Here is a 20,598-nt window from a genome sequence, read left to right as displayed (position 1 = left end):
TAAATTTAAGCGTATGCTTTTATAGCGGCTTGCAGACAAAACTGCCTAACAGGGGAAATGCCTCAGGGTGGAAGAAGGGCCCAAATATGTAAAATGGCAGCACATGCGCACCGAGAATATGAACGAGGAAGGACTAGAATGAGGATTCAGAGAAAGAGATGGAGGAGATGGCTGCCAAAGAAATAGCCCTAAGTAAATTCTCAAAACTCAGTCTGGTAAGAGAAATTGACAACTGAATCCAGAACACAATGGGGAGTTGAGAGGAGCATGTGAGTGATACTTTTCATTGATGGTTTTAAATGATGGCTAAAGCTTAAACAACATTGCTGGAAACCCTGCAAAGATAAGAATGAGGAAAAGCACAGGAAGGGCTAGAATATAAACAATAAAACTCAAGATTTTCAACACGCAGAAATGAAAAGTTACCAGTATAAAGAAAGACTGAAATTCACTTATAGCCCAGTCAGGAGTCCAAAAAAGAAAAAGAGGAAAAATAATGGCCTGGTGGAAACAAACAACAGCTAAGAAGTGAACATGCACCAACAGTGCTGTCTTATTAAACCATCAATCTCTTTTCACGGCTTCACCTACAGCTCAGAGCCAATCTAAAAAAGGAGAAATAATTTCACAAAAGGATATGATATACACAGGAAACTTATTTTCCACCACTCTTCTGCTCTTATCCATGACTTCTAAATACCTTAACCATAACACTTTTTCCTGTCCTACAATTTCACTGAAGCAGAAAAAGTTGTATCTTTGGTCTATTTTCTCTGGTGCACTGTAATTAGTTTGGTGGTTAGTCTGTGGTAGCTTACACCACTCACTGCTGTTTAGTGTTTCTCTACCAGTACAGGAAACTATGACCCATGTGTATCCTGGGTTGCTCTTAGTATTCTACCTAACTACATATAAGAGTTATAAACACACTAGTCTGTGTATTTTCATTCTTCTGGACTAAAAACCTTGCAGTGACACTCTCATGTTTCCTTAACAAGAAACTGTCAAGCTGCCTTCCTACACTGTTCACAAGGTTTACAGACTTCAAAGCACTGTTCAAGTGTGTAAGCTATCCTATATCCTCGTTGTTATGGCAATGATGAATGCACAGGAAATACATCACTGTTGTTTAAATTTGCATTACAATAGTTAATTAAAGGTACTGACTACCTTTCCATGTGCTTACTGACCATTCATGTATTTTCTTTGTGAGTGTGTGTATATTTGTGGTTTGATGTACACAAATGCATTCATTACTTATGAGCAAAGCATACGTGCAGAGGTCAAAGAACAGATGTCGTCTTTGCCCTGTACCTTATTTTAAATAGGTGGCCGGGTGGTGGTGGTGCACACCTTTAATCCCAGCACTCGGGAGGCAGAGGCAGGTGGATCTCTTGTGAGTTCGAGGCCAGCCTGGTCTAAAAAGTGAGTTCCAGGAAAGACGTAAAGCTACACAGAGAAACCCTGTCTCGAACCCCCCCCAAAACAAATAAACAAACAAACAAATAAATAAAATAGGTGTCATTGTTGGTCATCACCGTGTACACCACAAACATCTATGAATTCTCCTGGATGTGTGTATTCTGGCGATTTGAATTCACATCCTCATGCTTGTATAGCAAGCACTTTAGTCACTGGGCTATGTCCCAGACCCCACACTCACATCATCTTCCATTGTGAAGCTGAAACCATTTTGCCGAGCTATTTGCCTTATTATTATAAAGTGGCTTTTTTCTAAACATAATTTAGTACAAGTTATTTGTTAAATTAATATTTGGAAATGTATTTGAAGAGGGAATAAGCATGTATGTGTGTAAATACACATGTATTCGTGGCAGTGGTGGTGACTAATGACTCATGCACCTAAGTTTAAATAACTCATTAGAAGAATGTTGCTATGATGGAGAACAAAGAAATGGAGTAGATGTGGCAAGACGATGAAGAGGTGGTATGTAGACAGCTTGTTTTTCTTAAATGCCAAGAAATAACACTGTAGTAAGTGACAGGACTGACTTTAGGGAACAAGTAAATGGCTGGACAAGCAAGGACAGCAGGGAGGAAGACTATGAGTGTGGAAGTGGCAGCTATCAGCCGAGTGCTTCTCACTCTTTAATGAGATGCACATTGTGCCTGTTAGAGATGAACGATGAAAAAACTAGAAGAAAAACATGCCAAAGCCACCGAGTGAACAATATACAACTATTTCATCAAAGTTATAAACATACAGCACCTTTTCATCAAAAGAAAACTATAAATAAAACCAAACACAGCATACCATACACCAACACTTATCTAAAATCTACCTGTTGTGCAAGCAACTTGGGAGGTGGTGGCAAGTGTGAAGAAGGTCCACGTTCCTGTAATGAAGAACAAAAGATTGGGGCGGGGGAGATTAAAAAAAATTATCTCAAATACTTACGATGCACTCTACTAATTTTCTTAATGAGAACACAAGATTGTTCAAAGTCAACCAATCAGCCTTGTCCGTATTTTAGGAAAAGCATTATCAGTCACTGTAAAATTACTTTTTACAGAACCATTCTCCCCACTGCCATTTCAATTAAGGTAAGAAACAAACCCACTATGCAAATGGTGAAAATTTCCTTTTCCTTTCAAAGACTACCTGCCTGCTTGCTCCTTTTAGCTTAGTGATGGGTATGTTCTTCCATCTGTTTTGTATAAATTCAAATACATGCCGCCTACACAATGATTCTTAATTAAAAATTACAATGAATTTCTTGAATATACCCCCTTTCAGTTTGCAAAGTAGCTATTGCTACACCATCTCAATTCATAGATGAGATCAAAATACACCTCTATTCTGACCTGAGTTGATTAACAAGACAAAAGCGAAGTCTCATTTTTGGCTTAATAATTTTAGCTACTGTATCAATAATTCTAATTAACAGGCAATAAAATCAGCAAAGGTTCAGGCTTATTTAAAGGAAACACACAGTCCCAGTCAAGTACTGTGACATAGGTCTGACAGTTCAGCACCCATGAGGGCAAAGCCCAAGCCACAGGGCAAGACCTTGTTTCAAATAAGCAGTTACATAAAACTACCACCACCACCCCACTCCTGCCTGCAAACCATATAACCTTTCCCAAGTCCCTCCAATTTTGAACGTAAGATTAATTCATTTGAAGTATTGTTAATGACAAGGATGTGCACGGCCCCAACGAACCTGATTAAATGGAGGTCCCTTTCCATAAGGACTTTTTGCTACTGGAGGCTGAGCAGGTATCTGAGAAGATAATTTAGTGCCAGACGCTTCATCTATTTCTTTTCGGTTTTCTGTGTTTTCAGGTGTTTTTGAACTTTGATCCTCACTGAAGAATCAAAATGGAGAAGATATCAAAAAAGCTAAATAGAATTATATCACAAGCAAATGACTTCTCTCTGTGTAGAAATGTTTTATGTATGATTTCAGGGGAAGAAAGTGTATAAGGCAATGAATGATAGGTTTGTGACTTAGTGATATTAATTCATTCAATAATACACACTATGTTTCTGTAGTGGCTTGAGGACTAGTTAGTTCACATTATCAAAAGTTAACTAGCATAGCGGTATGGCAGCTGCTCAAACTAGATACTCATCTGTGATGCAAATGACTCTAACATACCGTTTTTTTCTTTTTCTGCCCACTCAAAATATATCACCTGAATATAAATAAGTGATATTGGACTATATTCTAATTTATTCTGGTTCAGTAAGGAAAATAAATCAAATTAGTATATCACAGACATCTCACAGATGATTGATCATGAAACTATAGCATATTACAATGCCATGCCTGACAAAATTACCAACAGGGCATGGAAAAGCCTAATATTGTATTATACATTAACCCTGATTTACAGAGTGAGATCCAGGACAGGCACCAAAACTACACAGAGAAACCTGGTCTCGAAAAACCAAACCAAACCAAATCAAAAACAAACAAAAAAAACCCTAACCATTTTAAAGGTACAGGGGAAAAAAAAAAAAAAATCCAAGACCTTGAAGCAACTAAGTAGTCTAAGAAATTGTCTCTAGTTCTGCTAGTAAAATGGTCCCAGATACTCATAAGCAGGCAGACACCAAGTATACAAACAGCCTTTTGAAAAATGTACCCTCTGAAGAAATATAAAATCTTAACTCCTTGATTAGCTGTACTGTATTAATTAGGCTTACTAATCACTCCCCTACCTCACTAATACTTCAGGAGAAAAATGAAGAAATTTTATATATATATATATAAAAAAGTCTATGAAGCATCTTTGCAGAACAATATTCTATCAACAAAAATCACCCTGTCAACAACAACACTGTCCCAAGTTACCTGCTGTTCTCTTTAGGACTACTACTTCCTTGCTCATCGTCATCACTGAAATTCAGCTGTTCTGTATAATCTACTTCCATCTGAGCACCTGTTAAACGAATGAAAATTTAGATGGGCCTTATAAAACACCAATCAGTTTAAAATGCTTAATGAATTTTGCTTCTTACCTGCCCATCCTTCATCAGCTTCAGCGTCTAGGTTATCAAATTTATCGAGCTCCTTCAGTTCTGATGCACTAAGGATGGATGGGCGTTCAGGCTCAGAAGCCCACGAAGGAGGAGGACCTCTTCCTCGAAGGCCTCTAATGATTGGGAGGGCAGAGAAAAAAAACGCACCAGTTTCAATTATATTGAATTGAGAGTATTAAAATGCTGGAATTTAGTTTCATTTCAACATTAGTGTTTTCTATAGCAAGATATACATTGGCCATGATATGACTATAAAAATCACTATTATATAATTAGTAGCTTACAAAGTTCAAAAACTTATTTTATTTAAAAATGCATAATTAATAATATTATTTAAGAGGATACTAAAAATTTCACATTAAGCAGAGAAAAAGAATGGGGCGACCAACATGACAAGAAAAGGGGAGGAATAATTACCACTGGTTTTAGGATCATGATTTCCTGTTTTCAGAATTTGTGTCAATTAGATTTTTCAAATACTGAACTATTTTAGTTTTTTTCTTAAAAGAAGTAGCTAATTACTAGCAAATGTCCTTTTGAGAATAGAAAAATGAATACCTAATGTTCAAAAAAATCTTAATATGCACATATCTCTTGTAGGCTTTTCTAAATAGTCTTACTTGTTAGTTTCAGATAAAGAAGGTGGGAACCTCATGGGACCATGTAGAGGAGGATATGCCATCCTTGGGTACTGTTGAAACATCTGTGAAGAAAACAAGAAATTTAGTAACTTATGATATACAAATCAGATTGAGTGGCTCTTAAAATGTAATGAAGTATGAATGATTAAGGCAAATGATATGAATAATTAACTTTGTCTGCTAATATAGACATCACTCATCCTCAATAACAAACCACCTCAGTAACGAACCACTTATAGGAACAATGATTCCAGAAAGTCTTTTTTGTTTTCAAGGCAGAAGCCTCACTATGTAGCTGTGCTTGGCCTGGAATTTGCTACAAAACAGCTGTTTGCAAATTCAGAGATCAGCCTACCTTAACGACGTGCCCTCGCACCCCTCCAGCAAATTGTACCACAAAAGTATTAACCTGGGCATATGAAGAACCTCTGTATCTCATTAATAGAATTATAGCTTATGTAATGACACAAAAAATGTAAAAGCCACAAATTCGTAATACACAAACCCCAGGAAGCCTTATCCAAGTAGGAATTTTTTGTGTAAGACAAGTGGAAAGATTCACTAATAAAGAAGAGCTCACTTCAGATTACAGAAAGGGAAAAGTCCATACCAAAATTAGGGCAAGAGATGGGTAAAGGAGTATACGGAAAGACATTAAGCATGGCACGGAAAACAGGTTCTCAGCCAAGTTACTACACAGATGATATAAACTAAGACCTGATAAAAAGTCAAGTTGATTTTTGTGGGATCTCAGCTTTCAAAAGGAAAGCTTAAAAAAGGGGGGCTGTGGGGCAGGTTTTGAAAACACCAACAACTAAGGGATTCATCCTATGATCTGGAAGGGGAAAATCTCAAAAAGTACTTACTCTTTTACCGACACATAAGGCAATCATGTAAATAATATCAATGGTGTATCTTAAATACTCTATGTGTATTCTGAACCAGATTAGCTTCTGCTAAAAAATGTCTTGACACAAAACAAAAATCTTTTTCCATAAGGAAAAAAGGGTTGTTTGTATGACCAAACTTTTAAAGAAGGCATTCCTACTAATTAGGGCTGAAATGAGGTCAAATTAAACAACAGATGAAGTTCAACTATGAACTTTGGAGGAAAATGGGGTGGGGAAGGGGGGTGCACCTGTCTGCATCACACACCTATATTGAAAGGAGTAAAAATAGGCAAAATTATCTTTAGTTTATTAGATCCTCCTTTTGATATTTTCAGACATGATTAATTTATTTGGCTTACAGCTTAAAATTTGGAGTTTGTCATACATTAGTAACAGAAACAATTCCTAAATTCTCAATATATACTTGTGTTAAAAGGTGTTTGCTTTTGATAACTAGAGAAACACTTTTTCAACCAGAATCAGAGGCAACTGGTATTGAAGCCTCCTTCTCTTTCCTTTGCTTTGGCATTCTAACATTCAAACCTGGAAGCTCAAATATCTATAAGCAAAATCTAAAAATGAGGAGGTAAGAGTATAATCATTTTTAAAGATCAGGTCAGTTTGTAAAGTTTTTTTGTTTGTTTTTTTTAAATCAGCCTCATCCTTATTAGGATGTTCTCTCTCAGCACTGGGGAGACAAGGCCAGGGGCTCATGCACAATGAACTGTAACCCTCCACCTTTAGAAAATATTTAGCAATTCATTTTCCTCTGCTTTTCTAGAATGGTAAAACATGCCAGGAAGAAGGAATAGAGCACACACAACTTAAAACAACAATTCAAAACATAAAACAATGAAAGGAAAAGTATAAAAGACAGATGTACCCACAGGTAACAAGATCTCTAACAAGAAATAGGAACTTATTCCAAAGAATCAGTCATTGCCTGGATCCTAACAGTAATGTAATATTTAAGAATTCATTTTTTAATTTTAGCTGGTAATGTACTTTACTTGGTTGTCTCCTTTCAAAATACAAAAAAAATTAAAAAAATAAATAAATAAAAAATCCACAAATGAAAGAGTATCTAGGATTGCTTTAGTAGCCTGAAATCATGGAGAACGGGCATTTATCACCCCTTTTTTTTTTGTAAAAATTAATTTAGGTAGGCGTAACAGCATGCCTATAATCTCAGCACTCAGTAGCCTGAGATCGGACTCCTTTTGAAGCCTACTTGAACTTCATACAAATCTTGTCTCAAAAACAAGACCACACTATAGATTTAAAAATTTAATTAGAACTTAAACAGTTTTAACTTTTTTTCCCTAGCCATGAACTATTGCTTGGGCAATTTGGCAAATCCCATGAACCTCTTCTCCAAAAAGTTTTAAATCCATAAACCAAAATACACACTGATACAAAGTATTACAGTAAAATTCTATTTCCACAACAAATAAAAGCTGTGATATGACAATTAATATACGTGCTTCTTTTGTATGTTTGTTTTTGACGTAAGGTCTCACTATGTAGACCATGCTGGCTTCAAACTCATAGTGTTCTACCTGCTTTTGCCTCCTAAGTGCAGGGAATTAAAGGTGTAGGCCACCATGTCTGGTGATATATGCTTCTTTATTGACCCATAAATCCAATGTTGAGTGTAATGTTCTGTTATTTGTTAATGATAAAGGTACCTGTGCTGCCAATACATATGATTTGCTTACTTTACTATATTCATAATTAATTTTTAATTTGATGTTAATGAGACCAAAGAAGCACAATTTCCCCTAGTCCAATTTTCTTCTTGAATCCCACAGTAGAAATTCCTTTTGACTGCTTGCATGTTTAGCAATACTCACATATGAAGGCATCATAGCTCTATACTGAGAAGCAAGGGCAGCCTGTTGTCCATTCAGCTTGGTCTGTGGAGGACCACAAGCTATCCTCTTTTCCACTACTTTCAGAATATCATTTTGTTCTGATGTTATAGCCGTGCTTTCATCCTGGCCAAGTTGCTTTTCATCCTGATCAGAGGAAGGTGAGCCAGCAGACTTACCACCATCTCTCCAACAAGCAACATCTGGTACGGAGAGAAAAAAGAAAATATTTAGTAACATAACAGTGACACCAACCAATCTATGCCCATTTCAAGAAAATGTCATCAAATAAATGCAGTAAAGAAGTGGGGGAGAAACTCAGTGTGGGTCCACTAAGTCTCTTTAATGAATTCAGGCAATCTAGAGTCATGGCTTCCAAAGCAGAAAAGTTGTAACTCAGGCTGCCATGACAAGCCATCAGAGGAGGGCTATTAGAACCTCTACGAGCTTTATCAATATTTTTGTAGAGGTTTAAAAAAAAAAAAATCACTACTCTCATTTGCTCTACTGTCAGATAGTCATGTTTCAAGATACATGAGAATTCTAGCGGAGAGTAAGGTGAGGTGCAGCCCAGAAGAGTTGATGGAGATGCTCACATCCATTTATTTTCCGTCAATTATTACTAGTTACATGGGCCCAGGTGAGAGATTCAGTGAAATTATCTTGTTCAAATCCTTAACCAAGTAAAACCACTGTGTGCTTTTAAGGGAACCGTGAACAGATTATTAAAAGAGATAGATAAACAGTCCCCATTCTAGAAAAAAGTCCAATCTTTTACATCAGTCTCTCTATCACTTATTTTGGGGAAGACATGTCATAAACAGTACCAGGAAAGGGGCTGTGAGAGAATCCCTTAGTCATAACTTCTAACCAGGCTTCTTTTGGATTCCTAGCCTTCAGAAACATTGTTGGGTTCAGTTTGTTGACTCACTCTGCCATATTTATTAGGAGGCAATAAGTAACTTTTAGGTCAAAGTTTAATCAACTGCAGAAATAACGGAGCTGACACAAGTTCTAGTATGAATTAATTGATTACATTATGAAGGTTAAAAAATAAAAGTAGATGATATATTCAGGTTTGACAAGAACTAGGCCTAAAATGTGAAATACAATATAACATTAAAAATAAGAACCAGGGCTGGAGAGATGGCTCAGAGGTTAAGAGCACTGGCTGTTCTTCCAGAGGTCCTGAGTTCAATTCCCAGCAACCACATGGTGGCTCACAACCATCTGTAATGAGATCTGGTGCCCTCTTCTGGCTTGTAGACATACATGTAGGCAGAACACTGTTTACATAATAAAGAAATAAAATTTTTGGCCAGGCGGTGGTGGCGCACGCCTTTAATCCCAGCACTTGGGAGGCAGAGCCAGGTGAATCTCTGTGAGTTCGAGGCCAGCCTGGGCTACCAAGTGAGTTCCAGGAAAGGCGCAAAGTTACGCAGAGAAACCCTGTCTCGAAAAACTAAAAAAAAAAAAAAAAAAAAAAAAAGAACCTATAAAATTTTTGTCAGAGGAACCTCATGAATAGAGTGTCTGTTGAAATCTTTAGTGATGACATTTACACGTCTCTCAAACATTTCATACTTCTAGTTAAAAATATGGACCTATAAAATTTTTGTCAGAGAAACCTCATGAATAGTGTGTCTGTTGAAATCTTTAGTGATGACATTTACACGTCTCTCAAAACATTTCATAGTTTTAGTTTCTGCTTTATAATGCACATAAAGTATCCATCACTATCCAAAATAATTTATTTCCTCAGTCTGAGTTCAGAAAGCAAGAAACTGTGGAATACAAACAGAGTAAAGAAATGAATAGACCTTATACAACAGAAAAATATGCTTAAAAACTTGTTACTGTAAAAAGATCAAATATATGGCTAGGCACAGTAGCATATGCCTATAAATGCATGCAGACCTTGGAAGGCTGAGGTAGATGCATGCACTCCAAGAGGAAAGGGAATGGACAGGGCAAATGGCAAAGACAAGGGGAAAAAGGATAAGATATTATTTACATACAAGCTGGTGATACTTCTGGACATCTTAGAAGTTTTGATTTAGTAAGTTAAGTATAATACATTTCCAACAATCTCTAAAATTACAGTGGTACTACTGTTGGTCCCAAACCCCAGTTTTAAGTAAATACAGCATTAGTCTCTAGAAAGTAGAAAAGTGATACACACACACACACACACACACACACACCAGCATACATGAGGTGATATCCCAAGATAAAACAGGTAGAAAGCATTCTCACTTGGTGGCCGTAAACTGGGGCCGGGTCCATAGTTTTCATCATTTGCTTCTTTTTCTTTCTTTTCCTGATCTCCAGCTGCCTGCAGACTGGGAAATTCCTGCTGAAATTGACTGTTCACTTGGATTCCTACATTTATTTTTTATTTAAATAAAAAATTAAGGTAACTTTTACAATGAAGATAATTCAAGCAACCCTCCCACGATAGCTCTTGCTTCTTTCTGATTAATTATTCCAATGACTGCTTATATTAATAAAATTATTAAACTGCACCATAGCCTTTGAAAAGTTAATGAACAGCCATGAGAAGACAAAACTCTTGAGAGGAAGGGGCCAGATATATACAGAGGACTAAGGGAGGCTGAATAGGCAAGTGAAATGTTACTTTGTTTCTTTTGTTTCAACTCCTCCTACTCAGGTCCAACTCCTTTGCTAAAAGCTTTTAATAACTAGTTTAAACTGTATTACTGAAATAGACTTTTGGGCTAAAGATCACCAAGTCCCAAGCAAGGCTAAGATGCTTTAATTTCATTTACTACTTTAAATTATCACTAAATACCTAAGGGCATCTCACTATTCGCTTACATACTTGTTCATTTTTATAAGGAGTATGACAGCTACTACTGTGCTTTATGAACACTCTCTAATTTTTCAACACCCAGAAGTCCTGAAAAAAGTGTGGGACATTTAGGGAATACAATGTCTATATACAACATATTTGTATTGATCAGTGCTGAGGGTAAAACCCATGTCTTTTGAGCCATGTCTTGATACTTAGATTTTTTTAAAAGGTAGAGGATAACTTACAGCTCTCCTTCGATCATATATGACTTTTGACAAAGAAATTTAATTAGCCTAATAGAGTTTATAAGGCTATGAATATATCTCTTTGGCAATGCTTTTCACATTGATGATTTCCTACATGGCTGTTCAGTAACCATCAAACCTAACCAGATACCCCAGCTAATGTCCACTTACCATCTCCTTGCCCACCTTGCTTGTTACTGGCCCATGATTTGGGAGCAGGTGCTACTTCTGGGGGAGCTGCAACCCCAGGTTTTGGCTGTGCTGGTGATACTTCTGGTGCTCTTTAAAAAAATATTAATCCATTATTTCAGATATATCATGTTAAATATTTTTAATGCATGTAAATTAAGTGCTAACTTTGGCTACAAGTTTAATACTTATAGATTACAGCAGCATCTCTCATAAATGGTTTGTCCTTGTGTCATTCATTACCTTTAAAGTTATGGCTGTTTTCTTCTATTCATCTCTACTTTTGAATAACCCAGAGATGACAGCTCTGCTTACTTTCCATTTTGTTAAAGAAATACTCATAACCGAAAATTAGCCACCAATACAATGTTTCAAAGAAATACATATAAACAGAAATAGAAGTATATGTAGATATACAGTTTAGGTTGGAATAATTAGGAGTGAAGGCTAGGGAAACTCTATTGACAGTTGATAGATCCATTACTGCATTACAATTCAAACGTAATAGCAATCTGTCTAATCCATTCTCATGAATAAAACACGATTAAAAAGTCTATAATTTTATTCAATCCTTGTAATATGGCAATATTTAAAAATGAAAGGTAATTCAAGAGACTAAAGATGCCAGTATTATTTCTGGTACACCCAGCCCTAGCTAACTTGTTACTATAAAATAATTCCACAACCAACTAAGTTTCTACAAAGGTGGCCAAATATACTACATAAATTAAGCAGAAATATGGAAATTTGATAAGATCTATGCAAATAAAGCAATGTAAAACCTATCAACTCCTCAGTAACTTATTCAAGTTTTAAAAATTACTATTTAGCTCAGCTAATAATCTGGCACAAATCTCGACAAAATATTTACTGAATGAATGATTAAGGCAGACAGTACTAATTCTTGTTTTTCAGTTAATAGATAATGCTTGAGCATCTATGATACATCAAGCAGTTTTAATGCTAGAGACAGAATTCTTTAGCATCTTGCAATTTAGGCAATAGAACCAGTTTTTTAATTTTTCTTTTCTTCATTTCTTTCAGAATCAATTTTACTATTAGAAAGAGAATGCCTGATTTGAAGAGAGTGGGAGAGGAGGGAGTGTGGTGCAGACTGTAATGTAAGTAAACTTGCTGATTAGCTACTATGTCATCTATTCTGTTGACAATGCCACTAGACTCCAAGGATCTAAAGACTGTAATGCATTCATTATAGTTGTATGGCTACTAAATATTTACTTTTAGACAGAGAGAGAGAGAGAGAGAGAGAGAGAGAGAGAGAGAGAGAGAGAGAGAGTATCTGTATCTTTTTTCTGACAGTGCTTCTCTTTGTAGCTCTGTCTGTCATGGAACTCACTCTGTAAACCATACTGGCCTGGAACTCATAGACCTGCATGTCTCTGCTTCCCAGAGTTCTGGGATCAAAGGCGTGTACCACTACCACCTAGCCTTATCTTTTTAACTCTCAGAATTAATCCAGGACTTACTAAAGTAGAGTGCTGGGTCCACTTTATGAGAAAAGTTTGCAGTAGATGTGGCAGGACTCATAAATTTGTTCCTAGGATGTTTTATGTTCATTTTTCATGTTGTTGCTAAGTAGTGTTATGAAGTCCCAAGATTTTATCATTTTTAGATAGGAGGCATCAGATGAGCATGAAAGAGCAAGCTGACTTGTTTTTTTTTTTTCATCTGATGAAAGATCTCTCTGAATCTTAATTTTGTCATACAGTGTTTTTACATGTACTATACACAGAACTGTCAGCACACAGCAGTTACTGACACAGACGTTTCCTATAAAGATATGTGTTCTTTTCTAACAGATTTTGACTCACTTTTCTTCTTCATGCTGTTCTTGTTTTGATGCCCATCCTGTGCCGTCCTTCGGCACAATATTCACATTAGGATCGTTGCCTTTGTTCTCTGCTTTGAGACTTGGGAGGTTAGCAGGTGGAGGCATCCGCCGGGAAATACCAACTTTTCCAAGACTTTGTAATCCATGTCGAGCTGCAACTAAAAGATCAGTAACATCAATTTTCTTAGAACATCTACTGTAGTATCTATCCATTTTATTCTTCAAATATAGAGGCACAGGAATCAACGGAATCTCTGAATAGTCCTTAATCTTAAAGTTAAGCTCCATAAACTCAGTTTATACACCCGTAATATAAATTGAAGGCAAAAAATAAATTAGCCACTCAACAGATAAGCTATCTTGGGAACCAAGCAAGACCTGTCTCAAAAAACAAAAAACATCACCAAGCCACCCAAATCAACCCCCATTTCTAAAAATGCAACACTATATACTATGGGCCTGGCAGAGGTTGTTGTGTGTGACAATGCTAGTTTTAAAATGTTTCCAGGCAACTTATTCTATATTCAAAACTTAAAATGTTGAGAAGAAAGCTCAAAGAGGTAGCACACATCTTTAACTCTACAATCTGGGAAGTAGAGGCAGGGAAATCGTTCTAGGTTGGAGGCTGGCCTGTTCTAACCCAGATAGTTACACAGCAACAAGACTTTGTCTCAACACCCCCAATCCCAAACAAACAAAACCCACAAACAAAAGACTATTACAGAATAAATTATATTCATAAAACTGTAAATGCTCCTTCCACTTTTTCACTGTAGTTTCATCAGGACTTTTCTTCCCTGTAGCTAAACAGAGTATATATGGCTCTGTGTCTTTCAATATGGTTTCTTTTCTCTAGCCAGAAGGGAGACTAAAGCATGTATAAATGGTTTTGTGAGGGGCTGGAGAGATGGCTTGGGGGTTAAGAACACCAGCTGTTCAATTCTAAGCATCCATGTTTGGCAGCTCACAACCATATGTAACCAGCTCCAGCAGATATATCATTATCTCTGACCTCTGCAGTCACCTGTACTCACATCCACATACCCAGATGAAGACACACACACCTACATACAACTAAAAAATAGAAACCAATCTCCCAAAGGTTCTATGAAAGTGCATATTTTCAATGGTAAAATATTTAATTCACATTCCTTGAAAAGTATGTGAGTACATATAAGGCCAATATAAATGGGCTTGCCCTAACCTCTAATCAAAAGCAGCAGATACAGTGCCATCTACATTAACAAATCTATGAACATAAATGCTACTGGATCTACTCACCTGTAGTCTTCTGAGTTTCCAAGGACTTTCCTTTGTAAGTATTAAACAAACTGAGTGTTGCATACTTTTTCCCATCCTTTGCTTTTGTGCTCTGGCCTGACTTCTCCGACATTTCGGTGGAAACTCATCGAGTCCAAAACCTCCTGCCACACCCCTTAAAAGTATTCTTTGTGATACATGCAAGAAAGAAAAATAAGAGGAAATTTTTAATATTAGCACACTAAAAAGTTTAATAAATTTACATCTCAGGATCTTTTCAAAAAGATAGGTATTGAAGGAGATATTTATCTTCAATACATATGCCAATATTTTCATGACCTCATTAATATAGGCCAATGTTAACTAAAATAAAACTATATAATGCACTTGACAAATACATTATTCACAACTGCTTCTGTTAAATGGTATCCCAGAGTTATAGGGCTATAATCCTAAGATGAATACTTCAGATATGATGAACCTAGCATACTGTCTACTCAATAAAGACACAGAATTTAACTTAATTTTTGAAATGACTGGCATCAGACTACTAGACGGAATTCATGATAAAAGAAAGGAGAAATAGGGGCTGGAGAGATGGCTCAAAGGTTAAGAGCACTGACTGCTCTTCCAGAGGTCCTGAGTTCAATTCCCAGCAACGACATAGTGGCTCACAACCATCTGTAACAAGATCTGGTGCCCTCTTCTGTCCTGTAGTCAAACATGCTGTATACATAATAAATAAATCTTAAAAAAAAAAAAAAAGGAGAAATAGACGAATTATTTCTCATACAACTTCCTTTCAATTTAAAGAGATAATGTTCATGTGTGTGTCCTAGAGAGGCTGGTTAAGGCAAAAGCAGGGCAGGGGTCGGCTAATAATAGTTCACAACAGAAACTATTAATAGCTTAAAAACTGTAGAATAAGAGCTAAGGACAGTACAATTTTCTACACACACATTTTAAAAACTCATAAGGTATCAGCCACGTGTCATACAAGGTTTTTGTTTGCTTGTTCTGTAGTTCTGAGAATCTGACCCAGTACCTTATCTAATATGCTAGGCAAATGTTCTACCATCAGTACTACCTACAATCCCAGCCCTCCAGATATACATTAAATTAACCATATCTACTTGTCCTTTGATAGTTTGACTCACCTGTCATCAAAAGAACTACATGTACAACTTGAGTGCTGCCTGTCTTGCTATCTACCTACCTACCTACACAAATATGTTCAATTAATTAATCTCAACAGTGTTAATAATAATGAGGATTTTAAAAAGGAGGTATGTATCCAGGCATGGTGGCCCAAACCTTTAATTCTAGCATTGTGAGGAGGAAACAGGTTGATTCATGGCCAGCCTGGTCTACATAGAGTTCCAGGCCATCCATAGTGACACACTGAGACCCTGCATCAAAAATCAAAAGGTGCTGGAGCTGGAGTGGGGAGAAATGTATGTACTTACACAATCTAACCCACCAGCAAATTTTCAGTTTCATGATACAGCAAGAATTATGTACAGTGACAAGGAGGAACAAATATATTAAGACTCATTATGAATAGGCACATTTACACTGATTCTCAACTCTTGCTATACATTAGAGTTACCTGGACACTAAAATTATTCTAATACAGGAGTGAGAAGCTAAGCAGCAATGTGCAGTTCTAAAGTTTCTCAAGTGATTCTAATGTGTAAACAGCCTTAACCATTTTATCTTTTCTCTTACCCCAAATTAAGTTCTATTCTTCCTACTGTGGGGTATTAATTTCTCATCTCTGTAAGGACGTTCATCAAAACTCCTATTACTTCCAATACTAATTGATCATTCAAAATTACGTACTACTGAAGAATACATCCCACTGCCTAATTATATTTTTTCTCTTTTCAGAACATTTTTAACTGTACGTAGAATATAGGGACATTTAAGAAGGGTGTTTACCAGTATTTTGTCCAGCATAAGAAAATAAGTCGAAAAATGAAATCGGAGGGTACAAATACTTAAATATTAAACAGAACTCAACATAAGAAACCCAAATATTAAGTCTATGAACAGAATTCACCAAGCAATAAAACCAGTGAGCAAATGTACTAAAATGTTCAATTCAGAAAGTCAGGCACGGCTGGAGCATGCTTGTAATCCCTGCATCTCAGAGTAGAAAAAGAGGCTCGCTCAGGAGTTCTAAGCCAGCCTGAGCGGAGTTCCAATGTTGACAGTGTATACATATATAAACTACCAAGTGAAGCTTCCTTGTTCCAGATGTTTATAGTAAGACATCACTCGCTTAGAGAGATCTCCTATGAGATTAGCTATCTTCCATCCCTACCCCATGCATAAGTGCTGAGGCTCCAGCTGGTGCCATCCATTAAACTGTCTATCATTTCTTCATTCCCTCCCCACCTTAATCAGGTTTCCAAGCCATGCAGGTTATAGCACTGTTGGACATTTTGCTAAATGAAGTAAGTCAAAAACAGAAAGAGCAACACCAGTAATACTAAAGAACTTCCTTTATATGTGTAAAACTCAACCAACCAATACACAGAAACAGAGTGAGTAAGTGCTAGGAGGTAGAGAGAGAGAATTAGATCAAAAGAAGAGCCTTGCAATTGGACAGCATGAGGACTACAATTAAAGTATTGTATACTGCAAACTTAGTAAAAGCCATAATCCCAGCATTTGGGAAGCAGAAGGGGTATCAGGAGTTCATGGTCATCCTCAGTTACATAGTGAGTTCCACACCTACATGAGGTCCTACCCCAACAAAAATCAAAGAGTGGGTGGTTGGGTGCCTTTAACACATGTCCAAGTAACAATGGGAAGCAAGGGATACAGTGATTTACTTAAAACTCCAGTAGTCATTTGGTGTTTACCAAGACAGCACAATGTACACTTCAAATACATACAAAAACCTAACTTTAAAAGGGAAAAAAACCTCCTATAAATTATAAAGAAATTCTAAATCCAAAATAAGCAATTGTTTCCTGAAAACCACAAATTATTGGTTTTACATAAAATAAAGTAAAAACTTCCATGTTAAAATGGTTTTTTTGCATAGTTAACATTCTGTGTAAGATGTCTTTCTAAACATCCTTCAATAGTTCTTTCCAAATAAACTGTAGAAAGTATACAGTGAATGTACTTTCTTAATTTAAAAAAAGTAGACAAAGGATCCACCATTCAGTACATTAGAATAAAGTAATTTTTTTGTTTTCAGAAGTCACAAGTCACTCGATTTTGTTTCATTTTGTTACCTAGTATGCTGGGAGTGGGAGGAAGGTTGTTATAATATGATAACAACAATCAAAGATAAAGGCAAACTATAATCTACTTGCATATAATGCTACAAATATACTTCTTTGTTGTTTTAAGACAGGGTCTCTCTATACAGTCCTGGTTGTTCTGAAACTCCCTATGTAGACCAGGCTAGAACTAAAATCAGAGATCCCACTGCCTCTGCCTAGGATTAAAGGCATGGGCTACCATGCCTGGCTTTATAATATAATTTCTAAAGGAACAGATATGCAGCTAGAACCCAAGCAACTCAAAATGGGTGCCACCAAGAGTTAGTTTCATTTTTGAGGATTATAATGGGCCACAGAATTATGGCTATTCTGTTAGAACAAAGTAATGACCAACACAAATAGCACAGAGACATGAAATATATAAAAAACATCAAACACAGAAAGTAATTGGGTGCAGTGGCCCACATCTGTATCTCAGCAATGAAGGCTAATGTAGGACCAAGCCAATCAGGATCAGCCTATCAAGTTCCAAAACCAAACCAAAAAGACAGATTAGCAATTGAGTCTTTAAATAATAAGTAGTCATTTCTGTACATAGTATTTCCTAAAGAGAAAACTAGAAAAACTATGGTCAAAACCATTATAAATTTAATGAAAATTCCCATACAAAGACTTACTAAAGCTAAAATACAATATTCAAAGAATCACTTCAGGGGCTGGAGATATGCTCAGTGGCAGAGTACTTGTCTAGCTTGTGTGAAGCCCTATGTAAAGAGCTCAAGTACCACAACCAACCGACCAACCAACCAAACTCCACTGAGGTGGGGATACAGTTCAAGTATGTGGATTTGATTCTCAGCATGCAAACAAACTGGAAGGTATGCTTAACAGCCAACAATGTAATTTACCACAGTAGCAATGGAAAGTAGAAATATCATGTATCTCCATTGAGGCAGAAAAAGCCAAAACTCATTTATGATAAAAGCTCAGTAAATTAAAAGGAAAGGAACAATTACAAGACTGAATTGCTTACCCCTATCTCCTCAAAGATCAGAAACAAAGAAAGGATATCCACTTTCCTCACATCTGTAATAAAATTCTAGCCAGTAGAAGTTAAACAAAAGGGAATCAGATTGAAAAGAATGAAGTAAAATAGTCTTACCTGTTGATCATAGGGCAATATGTGTAGAAAACCTGGTAAGTGCCAGGGGAAAACTTAGAAAACACTTAGGGAGGTTTAAGACCTGTTAACTGAAAACTACAAAACTTTAGGATAGCCTAGATAAATGTACGTACGTACATACGTGTCTGTGTGTGTGTGTGTATGCATGCTACCAGGTTAATGAGCCAACACCTAATACGCGTGCACGTACGTGTCTGTGTTTTGTGTGTGTGTGTTGTGTGTTTGTGCTTGGGTATGAATGAAGGAGGAAAGACAACTTGAAGACAAGCTATAGTTTGGAGGAAAACATTTCCAAACTAACCTAATGCCTCTTACTCAGAACATACAGAGTTCTCAGAATTTTTTTTTTTTTTTTTTTTTGGTTTTTCGAGACAGGGTTTCTCTGTGTAGCTTTGTGCCTTTCCTGGGACTCACTTGGTAGTCCAGGCTGGCCTCGAACTCACAGAGATCCGCCTGGCTCTGCCTCCCGAGTGCTGGGATTAAAGGTGTGCGCCACCACCGCCCAGCGAGTTCTCAGAATTTAATTGGGGAAAACCAGTACTTTTAAAAATAGGCAAAAGACACAAGTGGCAAATAAGTCTATGGACATATTTAGAATTATTTTTCACCATAACCACAAAATACTTCTTCCACACCTTCAAGAGAACTAAAAATACAAACTAATGCACTCAAGTTTTGGTAAGGATATGGAAAAACTAGAATTTTCATACACTGTTGATGAAAAGAAATGGCACGGTGCAATCACTATGAAAAACAATTTATTAGTTACTTAATCCCAAAACAATTATGTTGAATGAAAACTGGGACCACTTCCACATATTAAATACTTTTTATGCTAACTAAATCTTAATAAAAATAGACTTGGGGGAAGGGTAAGGCAGGGTTCCATGTAGCCTCAAATTCAACCAAGTGAAAGACTTGGATTCTCCTGCTTCTACCTTGTAAGCATTGGGGTTAAATGCCTATGCCAGCATGCCTGGTTTTAAGTGGAGCTGGGAATCAAATCCAGGGACTCATGCATGCTAGTAGTCAAGTAACTGAACCAAATTCCAACCCCTAAAAAGGTTTTTGTTGTATTTTTTTAAATCAAGGGCTCCTAGATTCTTTGCTAACAAAATCTTACTACTAAATCTATTAGAGCAAATACAGGCCAAGAATAGGCCAATGAGAGATTAGAAATGAGATTAAATCACCAGGCAGTTGTGGTGCATGGCTTTGATCCCAGCATTCTGGGGGCAGAGGGAGGTAGATCTCTCTGAGTTTGAAGCCAGCCTGGTTTACAGAGCAAGTTCCAGGTTAGTCAAGGCTACACACAGAAAAGCCCTGTCTTAAAAAACAAATAAGTATACTGGGGGCTGTACAGATGGCTCAGTGGTTAAAAGTACTTACTGCTCTTTTCCAGTACCTAGGTCCATTTCCCAGAACCTACATAAGGCCTGTGATTCTAGCTCCAGGGGAACTGACACTTCTTCTGACTGCATGCACATGGCACACACACATAAACACAGAATAATATTAAAAATGGCCTATAAGTGATACACACATTTAGTATCAAAGGATGGGAGGACTGCAAGAGGTGATGGTAGAAAAAGAACTAGTCTAGCAAGACAGGGAAAGTGAGAAATCAGCAGCCCTGACCAAAAAAAAGTAAATGTATGCAACAGACAATATAGGAGAAGAAAAAAATCATCTCAGAACATAGTAAGCAGGAACTGGCATGAAAACTGTTTAAGATTATAACCCCATAAATGTAAGAGAATCAATTAAAATTTTTTAAAAAATCTGACAAGACACACACATGCAAATTCAAAACCAATACTGCAAAACTATTTAACAGAAAATACTCTATCAAAACACAATGAATATAAATCATATTTACACTCCAAGTCAAGTATTTCTA

General features: G+C 36.7%; 1 protein-coding gene across 11 annotated transcripts in view; it reads right to left on the bottom strand.

Annotated features, from left to right (window-relative positions):
- The window catches only part of Prrc2c (proline rich coiled-coil 2C), a 77,940-nt gene that overhangs the window by 39,924 nt on the left and 17,418 nt on the right, over nt 1-20,598 (bottom strand). For 7 of the 11 annotated variants that reach the window (XM_059281080.1, XM_059281076.1, XM_059281077.1 and 4 more), the window contains exons 2-11: nt 14,295-14,460; nt 12,994-13,171; nt 11,144-11,253; nt 10,169-10,294; nt 7,895-8,115; nt 5,131-5,213; nt 4,490-4,623; nt 4,323-4,410; nt 3,186-3,330; nt 2,304-2,357 (exon numbers count right to left, since the gene is read on the bottom strand). In XM_059281080.1, the coding sequence (XP_059137063.1) occupies nt 2,304-2,357; nt 3,186-3,330; nt 4,323-4,410; nt 4,490-4,623; nt 5,131-5,213; nt 7,895-8,115; nt 10,169-10,294; nt 11,144-11,253; nt 12,994-13,171; nt 14,295-14,406 (1,251 nt within the window). In that variant the 5' untranslated portion in view covers nt 14,407-14,460. The remainder of the gene's footprint in view (nt 1-2,303; nt 2,358-3,185; nt 3,331-4,322; nt 4,411-4,489; nt 4,624-5,130; nt 5,214-7,894; nt 8,116-10,168; nt 10,295-11,143; nt 11,254-12,993; nt 13,172-14,294; nt 14,461-20,598) is intronic. The other 4 variants (XM_059281079.1, XM_059281071.1, XM_059281074.1 and 1 more) reach the window with 2 other exon arrangements.

The sequence above is a fragment of the Peromyscus eremicus genome, chromosome 15 (assembly GCF_949786415.1).
Source record: "Peromyscus eremicus chromosome 15, PerEre_H2_v1, whole genome shotgun sequence".
In the NCBI taxonomy this organism is placed as follows: Eukaryota; Metazoa; Chordata; class Mammalia; order Rodentia; family Cricetidae; genus Peromyscus; species Peromyscus eremicus.
The sequence above is the reverse complement of the archived record's forward strand: the minus strand, read 5'-3'. Positions and strand labels throughout refer to the sequence as shown.